General features: G+C 43.2%; 1 protein-coding gene across 1 annotated transcript in view; it reads right to left on the bottom strand.

Annotated features, from left to right (window-relative positions):
- lama2 (laminin, alpha 2) overlaps positions 1-20,388 on the bottom strand; it is a 266,769-nt gene that overhangs the window by 121,744 nt on the left and 124,637 nt on the right. Inside the window, exons 22-29 of the mRNA XM_080791600.1 lie at positions 17,780-17,886; positions 15,007-15,279; positions 13,467-13,647; positions 10,449-10,585; positions 7,111-7,242; positions 6,885-6,989; positions 5,293-5,436; positions 189-365 (exon numbers count right to left, since the gene is read on the bottom strand). Coding sequence (XP_080647726.1) covers positions 189-365; positions 5,293-5,436; positions 6,885-6,989; positions 7,111-7,242; positions 10,449-10,585; positions 13,467-13,647; positions 15,007-15,279; positions 17,780-17,886 — 1,256 coding nt within the window. The remainder of the gene's footprint in view (positions 1-188; positions 366-5,292; positions 5,437-6,884; positions 6,990-7,110; positions 7,243-10,448; positions 10,586-13,466; positions 13,648-15,006; positions 15,280-17,779; positions 17,887-20,388) is intronic.

Genomic DNA, 20,388 nt, shown 5'->3' with positions numbered 1-20,388 from the left:
GAGTGAGATAGCTATAGCTATGTAGGTGGGCAGTTAAATTGACAGTCCCCAGTTCATTCTCACATTCACTCACTCATTCTGGCACACACACACACACGCACACACACACACACACACACACACACACACACACACACACACACACACACACACACACACACACACACACACACACACACACTCCTCACCATGGAGCCCCTGAACTGTTCAGGCAGTCTCCAGTAGTAGGGTTCGGTGAGGTCAGAGGTCACGAGGTCAGCGTGAGCCAGGATCTCTGGGTGCTGGAAGGTCACGCCTCTCCTCGTCTCCGCAATGTTGGATTTGTCCACCAGGGGGAGCACCGTCTGCTCTGGCCTCAATGACAGCTATATAGGAATGAAGATAAGTTTAGATAACACAATTATATACAGGTCCATTTGGTTACATTTGTAGCCTGCTGGTCTTTCTCTCGAGCCAGACTGTTGACAACATTTCCAAACGCTTCCGTGATACAATCTGTGCAAATTTGGGAGCTCCTGGGATTTAGGAGTCAGGTGGATTTCCCGCTTCTCTCCCCATTTCCGGTTTTGTCGTTGATGTCGTGCAAATTTGAATTTGTAGGAATGGAAACATATATATTCTAAAAAAATGTAATATTTCTTTCGGGAACAGAAATGACAACTTCCAGAAATGGCATTCAAGAGGTCTGTAGTTTCAGAGTCTATTATTCAGAGATTGTGGAATAGTTGTCTGGCTATACACAAGGCTACATTTGCATAGAATTCAACCTCAATGTATCCATTTGTAACTCTTGAGTGTGTACAAATGTAACCAAATGGACATGATTTCTCCTGTAAGAGTCTTAAAGACTATAAGTTAAAGAGTATAATAACGTTTTCTCCTTTAGCTGGAGTGTTGAGTGTTGGAATCTATGGTTGAGTTGCCGAGTTTTCTTTTGCCAATATTGTCAGTTCTGATTATTCCTGTTTGTTTCAACATGACTCTTGGACTGCATTGACGTTGGCATTATTCATCCTGCACCCCCCCCCCACCCCCTTATCCCCCAACCCCACCCCCTTATCCCCCAACCCCACCCTCTTATCCCCCAACCCCACCCTCTCTGCAGTCCCCCCCCCCCACCCCCTTATCCCCCCCCCCACCCCCTTATCCCCCCCCCCCACCCCCCAACCCCACCCTCTCTGCAGTCCTCAGATATTCACTCACACACTCAGCGACGCCAAAGTGTGAATATGAATTATTATAATTGTCTCCATCTGTTCTGCTCTCTTTTCTTTCTTTCAAAAAGCTGACTCTCTCTCAGTCCCTGCCACGCATCTTCTTCTCCTCATCTTTTTCGTCAACCCCCTATTCGTCCATATCTCTCTCTCTCTCTCTCTATCTCTCGCCCTCAATAAACGCCTGGATATTTCAATATGAATGAGATGGCTGTGTTATTGTTGGCCGTGTGCTGCGGCTGAGAGGACGCTTTTAGAAAGCCATTTATTGACTTCCATGCAGGCTGGTTATTCTGTGGGTGTGTACCGTAGCCTATAGCACTGGTTATTCTGTGGGTGTGTACCGTAGCCTATAGCACTGGTTATTCTGTGGGTGTGTACCGTAGCCTATAGCACTGGTTATTCTGTGGGTGTGTACCGTAGCCTATAGCACTGGTTATTCTGTGGGTGTGTACCGTAGCCTATAGCACTGCTTCCCAAGCACTGTGTACCGTAGCCTATAGCACTGCTTCCCAAGCACTGGCCCGGGACTCATCGGTGTGTACCGTAGCCTATAGCACTGGTTATTCTGTGGGTGTGTACCGTAGCCTATAGCACTGGTTATTCTGTGGGTGTGTACCGTAGCCTATAGCACTGGTTATTCTGTGGGTGTGTACCGTAGCCTATAGCACTGCTTCCCAAGCACTGTGTACCGTAGCCTATAGCACTGCTTCCCAAGCACTGGCCCGGGACTCATCGGTGTGTACCGTAGCCTATAGCACTGGTTATTCTGTGGGTGTGTACCGTAGCCTATAGCACTGGTTATTCTGTGGGTGTGTACCGTAGCCTATAGCACTGCTTCCCAAGCACTGGCCCGGGACTCACCGGTGGGTCGGACACTCATCATGGCTCCCTTTATTGTTTGTTTCCTACATTTTGCATGTAATTGTTATTTCAAAACATTTTCGAAAATCATTCCCAAGAAATTATTAAAGTAAAGTAATACTAAAGTAATTTCATGAAGAAAGAAAAGAAAAAACAGAAATTGAAGAAGCAAAGCGACGTGTTTGTAGATCTGCTATTTTCTGTAAGGTATAGTTTTCTGTATTGTGGTGATGTCAGGTGGAAAACTTGTATGTCCAAAACAGTTCCCTTTTTGTTATTAACTATATTAAAACAAATTGCGGCTCAACAAGCTCACAAATCGTCTATAGTGCAACATTCTTGTATGATTAAGTTGGGCATTCATTTACAAAAAAATAAATAAAATTAAAATGATATTAAGATGAGGTTTCTGCCCAGGATAGTATAGAACAGTCAGTGTGCAACTGGTGTCATGATGATGTGAATATACTGTACAGTATCATGTTATTGGACGACTTATGGACAGTGGTTTGTAGTTGTAGTTGGGAGGACAGCTTGAAATATTATACTTCTAATCTGTATAGACAGTGGTTCTGTGGTATGGAGCCAGTCACATCTATGTCTGTCTCTCTCTCTCTCTCTCCGTCATTGCGTGTGCTTCGATTCAATTATTTGAGAGCATTTACAGGAATCTCATCGATATTCCTCTTCTAAATGCCCTGGGTGTCAGAATTGATCGTTCCAAACTAATTATATATTTTACATAGTATAAAAAGTTGTATAATATTCTCTAGATCTGCTATTTTCAGAACACAACACCCGAGCGCAACCAAATATAAAAATACTTTCTTTACTTGCAGTTCTACTGGATCTCTTCTCCACTAGTCTCCCCATAACATTTTAGACTAGTTTTTATTTGTTGACGCAAATAAAACGTCAGTACAGTATATTTGTATATTTAGTCATAGTTTTATGTCATCATAGCTTAGTTTTTATTTAGTTTTTGACAGTGAAAAAAGGTAGTCGAACATTTTTTGTTGACGAAATGAACACATCCTAGTAGGCCTACATTCCACATACACTTAAATGTGTTGTTTTGACAACTTCTCTAAACACTATAAAACACTATTTGGCACAGTGATGTATTTATGTTATGTATTTTACTATTTAATAATATATCCAAAATAAATACCCTCCTCCACTATTCATTTTATTTGTGGATACATTAGTCTGTGTATGTGATGAAAATTGAAAAATAATCAACCAGCTGATAATCTACATTTTGTATTTGTTCAGGGGTATGGACATACAGTACCCTCTCTCTATCTCTCTCTCTCTCTCTCTCTCTATTTTAATCTTTCAGTTTCTTTCAGTCACTCAGCCTCGCACGCACGCACACGCACACACACACACACACACACACACACACACACACACACACACACACACACACACACACACACACACACACACACACACACACACACACACACACACACACACACACACACACACACACGCTATTTGATGTAAACACCAAATAGCAGGCTGATTAAAATCACTCGGAGGCAAAATTTGTGTGTGTGTTTGTGTTCAAGTGTGTGTGTGTTTGCGTGCAAGGGAGAAACAGAGAGCATGTGAATGCCATTGAGTATTATGCACACATCTGTGTGTACGTGTGAGTTTGTGTGCAAATGTTTATATGCGTGCGTGTGAGTGCACGCATGCATGTGTGGTGTGGGTGTGCGCATGCATACAGGTCCCTCTCCAGTGTAATCTCACGAGTCAGTGGTTCAGAGAAAATCTCCCTCTTTCCAATAAACTCTCCTTTTCTCATTCTCTCCATTTTTTCATCTCCCTGTCGCTCTGTCCTTCTCACTCTTTCAATACTCAGTCTCCTTCAACTCCTGTCTCTGTCCCCACCTCTCTCTCTCTCTCTCTCTTTCTCTGTCCTTTTCACTCTTTCAATACTCAGTCTCCTTCAACTCCTCTCTCTGTCCCACCTCTCTCTTTCTCGTTCATCCGGTCTGTCTGTCCATCTCACAGCCTCCTCTGTCTATCCCTCCCTCTGATTCTTTTCTGCCTCTACCTCTGTTTCCAGTTAACTGGAGCAAAGCCAAATGTAAACTCTGTAGTAGTTTGTCCGAAAACAACTGATATCCAAGCAATTCAAAGCTAAATTATGTGGTATCGATGTGCGATGCTGTGTTATTTAAAGCGCAAATAACATGCATTTTAAAACTGCTTTTAATATTTATTGTCTATGTCCCTCAAAGTTATTTCTAATGGTTTGAGCCTCAATCACCACTCTGATATAACCAGTCCTCCATTTCTTTCTGGACTTTGAAAGCAGTTTTATTTTTAGAATGTCCTGAGGTGATGGGGGAGCTGATATGCAGATTATTTAATATTTGAGTCATTATAATACTGATGTTAGATCAAAGCAGGCTTGTTTCCATTCCATGCCGAGGTTGGGAAATCAACAATGGCGGACATAATAAATTATGACCATGGTTCCTTTTTGTCTCTATTGGCCTTCGATTACTTCTCTCTTCCTCTTCCCTGACAGTCAACAGCAAATTAATTGATAGGGAGCCCCAGCTCACTCTGTCCGGGCAAGCGTTTCTCAATAAGAAGGCCTTTAATAAAAAGCACTCAAGTGGTTTGGTTTCATTTGGTGTCAGTGGTGGAATGTAACAGTATATCTGTCTACTCAAGTACTAGTATTTTTATGTGAGGGTTTCCAACATCCATTTGATACATCTCAAAGGCAAATATTGTCCTTTTACTCCACTGAAATTATTTTAAAACATTACTTAGTAGTACTGTTACTTAGTTATTAGTACAAAAAAATACATTGATTACTTATAAATACATTCATTTGAAAATACTACAGTATAGTCGATCTAACAAGCTCACAACGCAGCAGGATGGTTTTAGTGTGGAATCCCAAAGAGGAGTCTCTATAGCGTCTCTTTAGTGTCTCTATAGTGTCTGCTCTGGAAGTCTTCATGTGGGGAACAGAGTATAGACAGACAACAGTCAGTCTCCCCACAATACGTTGGAAAATTAACATAATACTATAGTACTCCCGTCAGGTGGGGATTACTGACCCAGTTTGGATCTAAAACCACACAGTATGCCTCTGTGTGTGTGTGTGTGTGTGTGTGTGTGTGTGTGTGTGTGTGTGTGTGTGTGTGTGTGCGCGTGTGTGTGTGTGTTACAGTCAACTCACCCACATCCGGATGAGCCCTTGTGCCTCTGAGCAGGACTGCGTCAGGCCGTAGCAGTAGCACTTGCTGCAGCCCAGGGGGTTTCGTACCGACAGGCCGAAGGTGCCTGGCTTACAGCGGTCGCAGCTCTCGCCGTCCACATTAGACTGAAAAAGGCCCCAATTTTCACCCCATACACACGCACACACGCACACACACACACACACACACACACACACACACACACACACACACACACACACACACACACACACACACACACACACACACACACACACACACACACACACACACACACACACACACACACACACAAACACACACAGACGATAAAAAAGAGTTAGGGTATCCTGATGGTTGAAATGCAAATGCAATACACAGTGATCTATTCTACTTTTATTCAGGGGGGTTCCCAAAGCTTCCCATATAAGGACCCTCAAACAGCCATAGCCACAGGCCGCGGCCGCCCTTGTTATGAAATGTGGGAATATTCCAAAAACCAAGTACAGTTATAACTCATGTCGGTTCTACTGAGAATAGAGGGTTAAAACAGCTGTGTATCAGAGTTGTTTTTTTACTGTATTTTTGGCTTTATTTGATAGGGTACAGTAATGTGACAGGAAAGGGGAAGAGAGATGGGGGGAAGACATGCTGAAAAGGCCAACGGGCTCGGGACTAGAATCACCATCAGGCTGGTGCCTGGACCGCTGAGCCGTGGCCCAGGCCTGTGTATCAGAGTTTTAATAAGAATCAAAGCTTTAATTGGTTCTAACAGCTGTGTATCAGACGACAGAGTGAATGAAGTGACAGAGCAGTGAGACGGGACAGAGAGACAACGTCATGACAGACGGGCTGTAAAGACACTTCACCCCACAATGACAGCACTCTGCATTTCACCATGACACACAATATGGCTCCTTTTATATAGCACAGCCACACATACTGTACACGCACGCACGCACGCACAGGTCAGGACACAAATACAAAGGACAGACACCAACTGTCAGGCAGGCAGACAACCCGTGGGGAAGCACAGGGAGAACAAGAGAGAGAGAAAGACAGACAAGCCCGATTTATACGTTGTCGTATGATGGCGGACCCAAAATAGCAGCGTATCGGTTTTGACATGTGAGCTCATAGATCTGCTATTTTCAGTCGTACGTCATATGATGGGGGATGAATTAGATCAGACAGACAGACAGACAGACAGACAGACAGACAGACAGACAGACAGACAGACAGACACAGTGTGTGTGTGTGTGTGTGTGTGTGTGTGTGTGTGTGTGTGTGTAGGCACGTAGGAATAGACACACATTGTAACGTTTAAAATTACACATTAAAGCTCAACAGTGTGCAACCACTTTTCAATCTGCTTTGACATTTAAAGCTAAACTATTATCTGTACGAGAATAACATAGAACGCTCTCTCTTTCTCTCTCTCGCACGCACGCACGCACGCACGCACGCACGCACGCACACACAACCACAAAATGCTAACAGACATTACAAATACACACATAAATAATCTTTCCCATAAGCCTGAACTATGAGTGTGTGTGTACATGTACGTGTACGTGTGCGTGTGTGTTTTCACCTTGCAGCTACATCTCCCCGTACGGTCTGCGCAGGCGCACACGCCTCGCTCCAAGTCACATGTTTCGCTGTCCGATCCAGCCGCGTTACACTGGCATGCAATGCACTGTGGGGGAAAAACACACAGACACGGACCCTTCAGGTTCTGCAGAGAGTTGGACCAGGGTCTCCCCACACAGACAAAGGATTTATGGCACATACATTATTATGCTCTATATTTGCAGTACCTGGGGGAAGTCTCTGTATCCCAGCTGACACTCGTTACATTTCTCTCCTCTGAAGGAGTCCCGGCAGAAGCAACAGCCTGTGTTGCCGTTACACTGTTGATTCACAGAGCCCACCACACTGCAACCACACTCCTATAGAGCACACACGCACACACACACACACACACACACACACACACACACACACACACACACACACACACACACACACACACACACACACACACACACAGGAAGACAGAAGTGAAAGGTTTCTCCAATTGAGTCACTCAGGAAACACTTGACAGCCTCTCATTTCATTTATTTTTTTTGTTTGGCAGAAAGGGAGCACAACCAAAATATGAACAGCAAGAGCAGCAATTATGTCATTAATAGCTCCCCGTCTGAAATGTTGAGACACAGAAACACCTAACATTCACCCAGACGTGGTGCCAAATGCACAGGGATTTGTCTTGGCGACTTGGCTGCAGAATCAAAAATAATAATACAATAAAATAAATAATAAAAAAGTCTCCATCGGCATCACAGTGAGGTACTGTACTGCGGTACTTTTAATCCCCCCTCTGAGCACCATGGGGTTATAGCTTGGATGCCTGGGAGCTCAGACAAGTGACGCTGGAGTTTCCCCAACAACAGAGCCTCATTAAAAGTACTGCTTACAAGGAGAAACATTATGATTTAAGGGTTGCTCAGTGGTCTGTCTGAAGAACAAGGGCTCAGGACCGTGTGTTTTTATTATATTTGTTGAATTGTCATCGGTACGAGTTTGGGCCAAACAACAGAAGTACAGTAGTTATGTCCTGTTGGGATCTACAGTGGTTCTCAGCCTTGTAAGAGACACGACCCTCCAAAATAATTATGTGAACTGGACCATGCACGGCCCACTTCTCTAGTCTCAAAGTATCCAGATGGGTGGGTCACGTGTAGCATGTTTATTTGAATAATCTGTGTGGAGGCTTGGATCAGTGGAAAGTTCATATTTATTGCTATTAGAAACGAAGATAGTTTTTCATGGTTTTAAAGAAAATAATACTATGTAAATAAAATATGAATATTATATTATAATTAAAATCTGTTTGCCAAGTATTTGGGGCCATCTTGCAATATCCACATACAGCCCACAAGTTGAGAACTACTGATATGTCCTATTCTGACGATGTTGTGTTGCGTTGTGCCATGTTGTCGTGCTGTGTTGTGTTGCATTGTATACCATGTTGTATCATGTGGTGTTGCATTGTAGTGTTGCGTTGTACTTTACCAAGCTGTTCTGATCTCTAATGGCTGTGCAACGGTATGTTTTCTGTTCCTTTTAACAGTCTATTAATAAAGTAAATTGAGCAACGTGCTTTCATGTCTGAGCCTCTAATTATCAACAGTTTTCAACTGCTATCTGCTTCTAATAGTTCACTGTTATTATTGCCTCGGGGGCTTTGATGAGTTTCACTGCAGTGCCATTACTGTTCAAACACTGTAGACAAACTAGCATCAAAAGACAGAGAGAGAGAGAGCGAGAGAGAAAGAGAGAGTGAGAGAGAGAGAGAGAGAGAGAGAGAGAGAGAGAGAGAGAGTGAGAGAGAGAGAGAGAGTGAGAGAGAGAGGGGGGGGGGCAGGAGTGAATGAGAGAGTGAAGGAGAGCAGAGGGAAAGAGAGAAGGTGAAAAGAGAGACATGGGAGGAAAAGGCATATAGCCTGTTTATACGTTGTCATGTGATGGTGTCACTATGTATGACATAAATTAAGCAAAAGGCAGAAAGTGGTTGTCATTCATCAACAAAATCCTATCTCTATCCTCGCCTCGCGAGGATGACAATGGCAAGATGCTTCGAAGTCGAATGTCAACGTTTGCTCCATGAAAATATCATGATAGTGATTTTTAGTGTGTCACTTAAAACTGGATGTAACAATATGTTTAAGAAGAAGAAAGCTGTTATCTGAGGTGTTATCTGTTTCTTAGAAACGTACTGTAGTAGAGAACCGGAGAGACAGAAGACAGACAGAGAGAGGAGAGAGGGAGGGAAGATTAATAAAACAGAGAAGAGAAAAGCAAGAGAGGATGGATTTAATGAGGAGGGAGAGGAGAGAAAAGTGAGAGAGAGACATTTAATGAACTTGCAGTATTAAAAAAAGAGAGAAGACTTTGAAGAAAAGGAACAAACAATAGAGCGTAGAGAGGATAGTGGGGGAGAGGAGAAATTAAATGACAGTAATGCTTTGTAGCCAAGTCTATATGGACTTTTTACTATGACGTATTGTGCGTGCCCCCCAAAGGCTCCCCTCACCTCACACAGTGATTGTGATTTTTCAAATTAGTAAGACATTCCCAATTTCCCACACACACTGTTTTGTTTTTGTTTTTTTACAAATCGAATGCTGACTTTAATACCGTTGGTCAAATCACAAAATCTCAGGTCTAATGCCTTTATTTTCATGAATGCCTTCATGAAAAAAGTAATTTGGCTACAAAGAGTAGGCTACAAACATCACAAGGCATTAGCAACAGTACAATGACATGAAGGGATAACATTTAAGTGGTTACACCACTGCATGTCTCAGGGGAAAGAGAATCCACCTAATTACAATGAGAGGCAGAAAGATTTTGATGAACTTAAAAGAAAACAAAAACAAAATCAAAACATAAATGTTGCATGGCAACCGCCTCTACTTTGCGTCTGGCATTTTTCAATTATTCCATTAATCTATGTGATTAATTTAGACCCAAAGTAGTAAAAATCCCAAATGATGGTAATAGCTCATCACCAGTTATCTGAACCCAACAGACACGGCGTAATCTGTTTACCCTGCAGTAAGAATGCTAGCGTTTCATTTTATAATGGAACCTAGAGAAGCGTTGCCATTTTGGTAAAGTTGTATAGAACATATTATTTATTATTATAAAAAGGTTTACAATGTTCCATTAATTGCAACAGCTAATCGATTTAATCGATTATAAAAAAAATGTTTTTCACAGATACTGAAAATAGAGCTACCAGCTCACAACACGTTGCATAACCCTGAATCTAGTCCTAACTCTAACCCTAACCTCTGTCTTAACCGGCCACGTATGTCCCCGCCCTAACCACATATCAGTCTTAACCGGCCACGTATGTCCCCGCCCTAACCTCATATCAGTCTTAACCGGCCACGTATGTCCGCGCCCTAACCTCATATCAGTCTTAACCGGCCACGTATGTCCGCGCCCTAACCTCATATGTTTTTGCTTCGGTGGCAGTAATTTCACTTCCATGTTTCCTAATCACATGCAGTAGGCTCCAGAGCCTCGATTGCATTCGAGTGAAGTGGGTGGAAATACAGAGTAGTCCACTTGAACCCAGGTGTACCTTGCATCCTGTGTTGATGTCATGGCCCCAGTGGTTGGCAGCACAGCGGTCACACCTTTCACCAATGGTATTAGGGGGACAGATACACTGGCCCGTGTTTCCATCGCAGTTGTTCCCCACGTGGCTGCACTCACAACCTGGAGAGGAGAGGAGAGGAGAGGAGAGGAGAGGAGAGGAGAGGAGAGGAGAGGAGAGGAGAGGAGAGGAGAGGAGAGGAGAGGAGAGGAGAGGAGAGGAGAGGAGAGGAGAGGGACCAAAAGAACAAGAATAAACAGAAGGGTAATGACAAGGACTCAAATCTATTTTCAAACACTTCAGAGTTGCCTGAGGATATAAATGAGGGTGTGGAATAATATGCTAATAAATAATAAGACAATTAATGTAATATATTCATGAATTAGCATTATCATTAATAGATTAAATATAGATGATCGCCGACCTCAGCATTTTGCTAACCGAGGCCCAGCATATCAGTCAGAGCATAAGGGAAGAACTGCAGCAATGAAAAATGTCAGGGTGTAATTCACACTCTCAACATCAAAATGTAATTTATCTGCATAAGTCACAAGTGTGACACATGCAGATGTGACTCTGAGCCCACATCCCCTCATAGGGCATAGACAGAAGATATACGCTTATTAATCATATAGATAGGCTATTTCACCTTCTACTGTTTGCAAGACTTTATAATCCCAATTGGACTCGATGAGGTTTTGGGCAAACTTTACACTCGATTGTACAGTATTACCTTAGTAAACCTTTTCATAAAGATAATTTATGGTCACATTAATTTTACAATGAATGAAAAAGTAAGGCTATATGTTTCTACTGGTTCTACCAAGTGAAGACACGCCCTCGCCCCATTTCTGGACAGGATATAGAAAGATGACGGATTTGAAATCGCTGCAAAATAGGCTTCTATTACTGCCTGTAGATTCTATGGGCGTACGCTGTCATTTAGTGCTAACACGGGAGGAGGCTGGGGAGGTGGTGACAAGCTGGGAGTGGTGATAGCAGCAACACAATGTTGATCATAAAAGAGTGAGAAGCAGTCTGTCTAAATGGGCTACGTAGTGAATCACAGTTTAGGCTCAGGTTACCGCCGTAAATAACGTTGTCATCCATGGCACGGCTGAATTAAATTAAACACACGCACAGGCACAGGCGCACGCACGCACGCACACAGTGTGTGTTCTGTTGTTCTTTCATCAGGCCTGAACACACAAATACATCAGTTTCTGGTTTAGCATTACAGGTCCATGGAGGATTTAATTAACAGTTACTATTTGGTGTATATGCCATAATCACATTGGTGTCAGTCAGGAGCTATAGCTTCTCTTTCATGGCAACATATACAGTAGCTGTGTCTTCTTGAAACATATTTCTCTTATTTGACCACTTAAAAACAATAACATTATCATCATCATCTGTTTACGTTTACTTTCTCCCGCATGTACATAGATACTTTTAATGACTCTGAGATGAGGTCACACTAGGTTACACTAATTATAATTAGTGACAGTGGAGACATTCATTTGATCAGTTGTTAATCTCTAAGTCTGACTTCTGTTGGAAGGGTTGCTTTGTCAGGTCATGGCTGGTCTCACTTAAGAACTTTCTTTTTATAACAATGCTGTCGGCTTCAATTCCACATCGCCAGGTCTGCGCTAAAGCAAAAATAAATGCCTAGACTGTCAAAACAATTTCAAACATGTGTTTAAATGTACAGCCAGCGGCTGAAAGCATGCTTTCTCGCCATTTTAATAAAGCATTCAACTTTTTCAAGCTTTGCATAAACCCACCCCCCGAAGAAACAGAGTCATAAGCCATGCGTGGTGGCTGAAAGGAATGAGTTCCCTGTCCCCTGGGGCAGCTGTAACTTACTTTACAAAAGGAAGATCAAATCAACTTTGAAATAAATACGGAAATCAGAAGAACCCTATGGTGAGCTGTGACGCTGATGAGGACAGCAACTTGTGGGAGTGGGCATTCTTTTGTTAGAGCCTACAGCCGTGGTCTGTTTTTGGAAAGTGGTCTGTTAGCTAAAAGTGCTACTCTATGTCCTTGTTATGTGGGTTGATGGAGGGTTGTGCGTGATTTATACTTTGTTGTACTGTGGTGTCGTGTGCCTCAAATAGCCGATCTACAGGCTCACACTGTGGTGTGGACGCTTCAGCACTCCACACCGTCGTATGACATAAATTGGGCATTAACCTGATAAAAGCATGAGACCAAAAGCACTTTGCCTTGAAGTAGGTTAAGGACTCTCAGCACAAACAGGTTCCTCGTTTGGAAAATGGGGCTGGATTTCATTTTCAAACGACCGTTTTACAGCAGGTAAAACAGATCATTTAGAGGGAAAAATATATAATTTATGGGAAATCAAAGTGAAGTGGACACGTATGCACAAAAATATGCAGATGCACATATACAGTACAGTATTCAGTACGATACACAGCTATTGTATGAGACTAACATATCTCGAAAGGTAACGACCAGACTGCCATGAAATTTGCTGAGCTCATTAACGGCCTCAAGTGTGAAACATATTGATCTTTCCTCTAGCGTCACAAACTATACACATAGGCCAACATTAATATTTTAAAATTAGTGTATCTCTTGACCCTTTAGTCGCTCAGACACAAAATCTGCTCAGCACATTTCCCCCATGATTTTGGTGACCCCATGATCTTTCCTCTAGCACCCCCCATCTTTCTAGGGTGGTCCTTGTCCCACAGGTTGAAAATCCCTGCTCTATAGCAGTGGTTCCCACTGACCATCAAGCTCACAGCTTGTAGATCTGCTATTCTCACAATATTTATCTGTGGTACAAACTAAATGAAATATGGCTCACCTCATACGATTCCAAGTGTTTAGTTCAAATATGATTATTTTGGGGTGTCAGGGCCTGAAAGGTTGAGAACCGCAGCTCAATATGACTGATTTGATTGAAAACGCTGAGGAATTTAGAGCTATTCAACACGTATTTTCTATTGTGTTAGAGCAGTGGAGTCTTACGTGTGCAGCCTCCCTCCTGGAAGTTGAAGTGTCCCTGGGAGCAGCGGTCACACTTGGGCCCGGTGACGCCGGGTTGGCAGCGACACTGGCCCGCCTCGTCACAGTCAAACGACTTGGAGCCGAACGAGTTGCAGTGGCACGGCACGCACGAGCCCCCGGTGGCGATGCCGTGCGTCTGAGCCTGTGCACACACACACACACACACACACACACACACGAGTTATGGATGGGGAGAGAGAGAGAGAGAGAGAGAGAGAGAGAGAGAGAGAAAGAGAGAGAAAGAGAGCTCCAATATTGTCTGCTTACTCTGCTCAATGTTTTTGCTTCAATACTTTAAAGTTTATGGGATCACCTCCTGTATGAGTTCTACGTCCTGATTGGATGAAATTGGTATCTTGACCTCAAAATGTACTTTCTGGAACAAGGCCCACTTGAAAAATCTCCAATGTGTCCTTCCATCTGTCCACTTAACATATCATGTGTTGAGTAGTCAGATGGGTGGGCCACGTGCCTTTTCAGAGCATGTTTATTTGAATGACAAACATAAGGAAGAGAGAGAGAGAGAGAGAGAGAGAGAGAGAGAGAGAGAGAGAGAGAGAGATCATGCAATGTACAAATTAAACAGTCAAAAGATCACAGCAAACAAAAACACTCTACCAAAGCAGCAATCCACCAAAGACATGCCATTGAAAACACCAGATTCAACAGTGCAAAGGCACAGTGAGCATCATTTTGACTAAACATTGCCCTCAGGAGAAATCATTGCAATTACAAGATAGCTCACATACAAAAACAACAACACCGGTAATGTCTGGATTGACTTAATCTTCCTGTTTTGCGACAGGCAACTGTATAAAGTCAGGAGGATACGCTGTATCTTCAATACATCAATACGTGTGGTGTGTGACAACACGTTCAATAGCAACTGACAAGGCTAGTCAAGCATGTTGAAAGATAATTGAATAATCCCTACAGGATGTACTGTATGATGAACAACACTCAGCCTTGATGATAATGATAACACATTAGGGCTGGGCGATATGGACAAAAGATAATATATTGATATTTTTGACAAAATACCTCGATAATATAATAATAATTATGGATGTATTGTGACGATAACATTTTCTTTTTAATTGGTCAAACACTGACGTCACCGTCACATTGTGACATGTTGTGAGCTTGTAGATCAACTGTTTTAGCCCTAGTACACATCTTTTCAAAGAGTGTATAAACATGCACAGACATGCTGCCCATACCTCCCTTATTCAGTGACAGCTGGAACACACGCACGCGCGCACACACACACACACACACACACACACACACACACACACACACGTCCATGCCTGCACACGTTAATATCACAATGTTCACAGTCCTGTGCTAGGTCCGCAAGTCCCCGAGGACACGCACGCACGCAACGCACGCACACACAATCTCTACGCCTATACCAAAATGTCCCACCGCCACACACACCCGCTTAGTAAAACAGCACCGCACACAAAGTCATCATCCGCGTGCTGCGTGCCATCTGTACCCCCGCCTTCGGCCTGTACGCCCCCCGGGGACAGCCCCCTGTGCGGGACCCGCCGCCCCATCTCTGCTGCACCGTCTCCATGGGAACGCGCTCCACCGGCCGCCGCGTCTCGCGCCTCTCGTAGCCAGGGCGCCGCAGGTCGCAGCGGTGGCCCACAAACCCAGGCCGGCAGATGCAGCGACCCTGGACGTCGCAGCGCTGCGCCAGCGCCCCCTGCGGGCTGCAGCGGCACGGCAGGCACTCCTGGCGCTCGGCGTCCCACCAGCAGTTGGGCTGCGTGGAGCGATGACGGTTAGGAAGTGAAGGCAAGGTGTGGTTGGTTAGAGGAGTTGAAGCATGTTCAGGATTTATTGGAGTGAGAAACCCTTAACTGCACCACTTAAACCCCAGCATCCGTATTCTGTGGATAACTTTAGCTGGAAAATAGCAGATCTACATGCAATCTCTTCCATTTTTCAGTAAAGAGCAAATGCAGAGAAGAGGCGCTAGTATAGAGCCCTGAGGGACACTGTGATAAAGACAGAATGCTTTCTCTCTTTTCCTCTTGAGCCACACATGTTTAATTGTTTTTCATTTTCTGTTTGGCATAACCTAATTTCCTACTCAGTATTCCCACCCGTCAGTGTTCAGTCATTATCCAACAGTTTGCTGTTTAACTATGCCGGCTAAGTTAGCAATCAGTTGATCTTGACTTCTACCGTTTTATAGGCATATATTCATTTAATTTCATAATTTGGACAGAGACAATTGGTTGGTCAAACATACTTTTATTCCTTTCAAAGTCCAACAGTTTGACAACATAGTATGTTGTCAAACACCCACTACTCACACATCCTCATTTCCTGGTCACAAAAGAGTCACTACTGCATCCACTGCTCCTTTTATAGGTGGAGGGTTCAATTGGGTTGCACCATGTTGCAGGGGTGCCTGGGTCTGGCAATACATATTATTTAATATGATTGCAACGGGACGGGTTATTGTTAATCATTTTAGGATTGACAATTATACGGTAAATGTTTGGAAATGTTTCTGGGTTACCTGTTCACTAGTTGGATAAGTGAATGCTTTGGGGAAACCTGTCTTTAGACAGTTGGTATGGTCCACTAGGGAGAGGCCTGAGTTGGACTTCATGTAGTCAGTCCATGGTGAGACATGGGAAGGGTGGGCATAAGGCGGGAAGCTCTGCCCTAAAGCAGTGTTAGGACTAGTAACGTCCAGACTGAGTGCTTGAATTGAAGCATATATCATGTAAGTTTGTTATTTTCGTTTTTGGAAGTTTTTGGAGGCATTTTTTTGGTATGTCCTTTTTCTGTACACCTACTGTAGCACTCATCAAACTGACTTATTTACCAAGTATAGGGTTTAAGTAGTTAAGAGCTACAACCTTATGGTCAAACTGGTTTTGATGATGCTGCTACTCTCCGATTTTTCAAAAATCTTTTTCATTTTTGTGCTAATCTTTTGTTGTATACTTTTACTTATTATCATTATTACTATTAGCCTATTGCTGCTACAATGTCTGAGGAACCAGAACAAAAAGAAATGTACTCTATGAAGATATACCAAATAAAGAAACCTTGAAACTTCAACCTTGGTCATTAGTTCAGAGGGGAATAAATTGAAAAACAAACCAAACAAAAAACCAGTATACTGTACATGTTAGACATTGTGGTCTTTGGGGAAATGATAAAATGAGAATTGAGACATTTTCATCACACAGGGAGGGAACAAACATTTGAGGTGAAAACTCTCTGTCTTTGTGGAAAGCCTGTTGAATGGGAGTACGAACAGTAATTCATGATGTTCAAGGTTCACCGTGTCGCTAATCCAAAATGCTCAATAGGTTGCCTCTGACAAGCATCAGACAGTAAACACATCTAAATGGAAAAGCTGTTTGCCCACAGTTTCAGATAAAAGCCCGACTCAAACAGAGAAAGGGAAGTGATTCCATCTAGTGATAATAAAACGAGGTGGAAAAGAGAACGGAACAAATTGAATTTTCAATAAAGTAACATTGTTGCTGTCGGGCAGAAACCTCTTATCTCCATATTTTAACTTTTCTGTGTTTTTACTTGATCATACTGCAGCGTCACACAAGTGTCAAAAATAGCAGATCTCCATGAAGCTCGCAATGCAGTGCAAAGCCAAAGCGACACATTGTGATCTTGTAGATAATGCCTGAAGAAGGTCCGGAGGAACCCAAATGTTGCATTATTAAAAGAAAATACTCATGTACCGAGCAGATACAGAGTGTGTTTTCATCCCTTTCGTTGATGTCCACTGGCCTACGCACCTGTGCATACGCCTGATTTATAGGTGTGTGAAAGCTTTTTCCTACAGAGCTTGTAGATCTGCCATTTTTTTATTTGAATCCAAAAAGTAACAGCTTTAGACATAATGAGGTTTTCCACCCGACAGAGACGAAATAATACATTTTGTGCTTTTCTTCTTTTAGTTCCAATCGCACCAATTACCCTTTACGGTCTGAATTCAGTACATCCAATGATTTAAGCAATATTACATGAGAGGGTGTGCTTTATCGTGATTATTGGCACGCCAGTGATGCGGTCAGGAACGAGGCTTTAGAAGAGTTCCGCAAGCGTCGGTGAATCCCTACCTTTTTCTTTTAGCTTTGGGACCACTAGCATAATATTATTTCATAAATTTGTTTTTACATATTAATTTTTCCCAACGGTCCGTGGACTACTGGTTGCGAAAGTGAAAAGGAAATGGTTAGAAAGTGCATGTGGATGGCGTGTACGGACATACTCACCATGCACTCATCACACTTCTTTCCAATGACATGCTCTCTGCAATGGCACTGGCCTGTTTCCTTGTTGCACGCCTCTGACACTGAGCCGTTAGTGTGGCAATGACAGGCTGCAGAGAGGAGAGGAGAGGGTATCAACTTTGTTGTATTACTTAAAACAGTATTTCAAACGTGTGCGAAGCAACGGCATGCATACAAGTAAATGCTTGTCATGGTCATTAAAGGCATTCTATTTCTATTCTAGTCAGTTCTAGAATACATTGCAGTGCAGTACAGTACAGTACAGTACAGTACAGACTGTGTTCAGTCTAGGATGATTCAAATCGGCACAACACATTTACAGAGACACATCTGACATTTCTATAATTTCTGTGAAATGTCAGAGCGAGAGGTAGCCACTATGCAGTAAAATACTGGTCATTTATTTAACTCAGAGCATGCACAAATGTAACCAAATGCACCCGCGAGGGTCATTTGTGCACTCTTGGAGCTACAGCCCCGTAAGGGGTCGATTTGAAGTGTTTGTGACCCACCAATCTGCAACACTAAACATGGTAGCCCATGTAAAGTGGTCAGGTGGGTGGGCGTGCATCTTCAGAGCCTGTTTAATTTATTGGACAATCAATCGATTGTGTTCCGGCTTGGATCAATGGAACTGACATTACATAGTACACGTAGATGGTATAGTTCCTATATATTGGTCTTATATTGGTAAATTGGTGTTTTAAAGACAAACTAGCAAGACAATGTTGTATCATCATTAAAATCATAGTGATTTGGCAATTATTTGACGGCTCCCTTGCAATACCCTCGCTGCACACAGGTTGAGAATGACTGATCTATAGTTACATTGTACAGTGCATGTGGATGGAACTACAATAGGTGACCAGCTGGAGCTGCTCATCATGGCATTGATGTAGTTATGGAACAATGTGAACGCTGTCCACCCACCACAATGCTCTACCCCCCCCCCCTCTCTCTGTCTTTCTCTCCCTCTCTCTGCCCCCACACCAAACACACAAACACATAGACACAGCACTCCGCCACACAGAACTTGTTCTACCTCCTGCCATTCTCTCCTGTCAGAGACAGAGAGACAGAAGGACAGACCAGCGTGTGGGACGAAAGACTGAGAGGGGTACAGCAGATGTCCACCCAACCACGCATTTACGCATGGACGCATGCACACACGCACGCACTTACGCACACATTTACGCACGCACATGCGCGAACGCCGAACGCTATACCTACAGCATCTACTTCTATTTAGCATTACGCACAGGCGAGATTACACCTACACATTTATTACATGTACTCCTATTCCCGCTATCTTGCTCACACCCACCCACGCACACACACACACACACACACACACACACACACACACACACACACACACACACACACACACACACACACACACACACACACACACACACACACACACACACACACACACACACACACACACACACACACACACACACACACACACACACACACCTACCTCCTAGCTTCACCCTCTGGGGACCATCTGGGATGCATTCTGTTTAGTCGCTACAGCGCTAGCCTTGTTGGTGTGTGAAATCTTTTTTTTTAACACACTCTGTTCTGTCCTGTTATGAAGCAATTATGTAATCTGCATCTATCCAACGTTAATATTCCACATCTTTTGGTTGAAGCCTGTCTCACAACCATTAGTCCACTCATACCAACTACCTGGACAGTGGACACCCTGGACGTCCCTTATTTGAAAAAAATTAAATCAAATCTCACTCATGTAGTTTTTGTACGACCTGACCTGCTCCCCCATCCTCGCTCAGCTGTGGGCAGCACTCAGCAGCTAACATTAGGTGAAGCTGAAACTGAATTCCCCCCATGGGATGAAAAGGGTCTCAATTAAATCTAATTAAAAAATGACACCCGTGTGAAGTGAGAGGCGCTAATATATTAAAGTCTAACTCATGTTGATTAAGTGATGTAATGGTGATCAGTGTCAATATGAGACGTGTGTGGACAAAATTGACATAATATTTGAGGCACATATGACCTAATTTCCCCTTTCATTGAACTGAATTTATGTGATTGGTTAGCCGAATATGCTCGTGTACATACAGTATGACGTAAATGTTCCCATCATTGTCAATGGCATTTAATGTTTGTGTTGGCACAGATTTACGTCATATTTGGCGGACATTTGACCTCATTTCTCCTTTCATTGTCAATGGCAAATATTGAGACGTGTGAGGACAAAAGCTGTATATTGCTGTAAAGAAATTGAGGGCCGCTCTTATCACCAGTAAGACGCGCAAACGCGGGAAGCGAACGCAGCTGAGACCCTGCAGATCATGTCTGTCTGTCTGTGTGTCTGTCCCGCTGTTACTGTATATGTGGACCTGGCCCCTTTTGTGCCCATATATGGAGCTGAGTGATTGCTGATGCAACACACTCCATATTTGGATAGCGGGACAGACAGACAGACAGACAGACACACAGACAGACATGATCTGCTAGGTCTCATAGTAAGTGCTCACTGCGTTCGCAATCATACATCATCTCATTCATGCCAATATATGGGCAATATCAGGGATCTCCATATATGGGCATAATAG

The sequence above is a fragment of the Protomyctophum bolini genome (genome assembly GCF_963924005.1).
Source record: "Protomyctophum bolini genome assembly, chromosome: 19".
NCBI classification, from domain to species: Eukaryota; Metazoa; Chordata; class Actinopteri; order Myctophiformes; family Myctophidae; genus Protomyctophum; species Protomyctophum bolini.
Note: the sequence above shows the minus strand (reverse complement) of the source record. Positions and strands in the feature narration are given on the sequence as shown.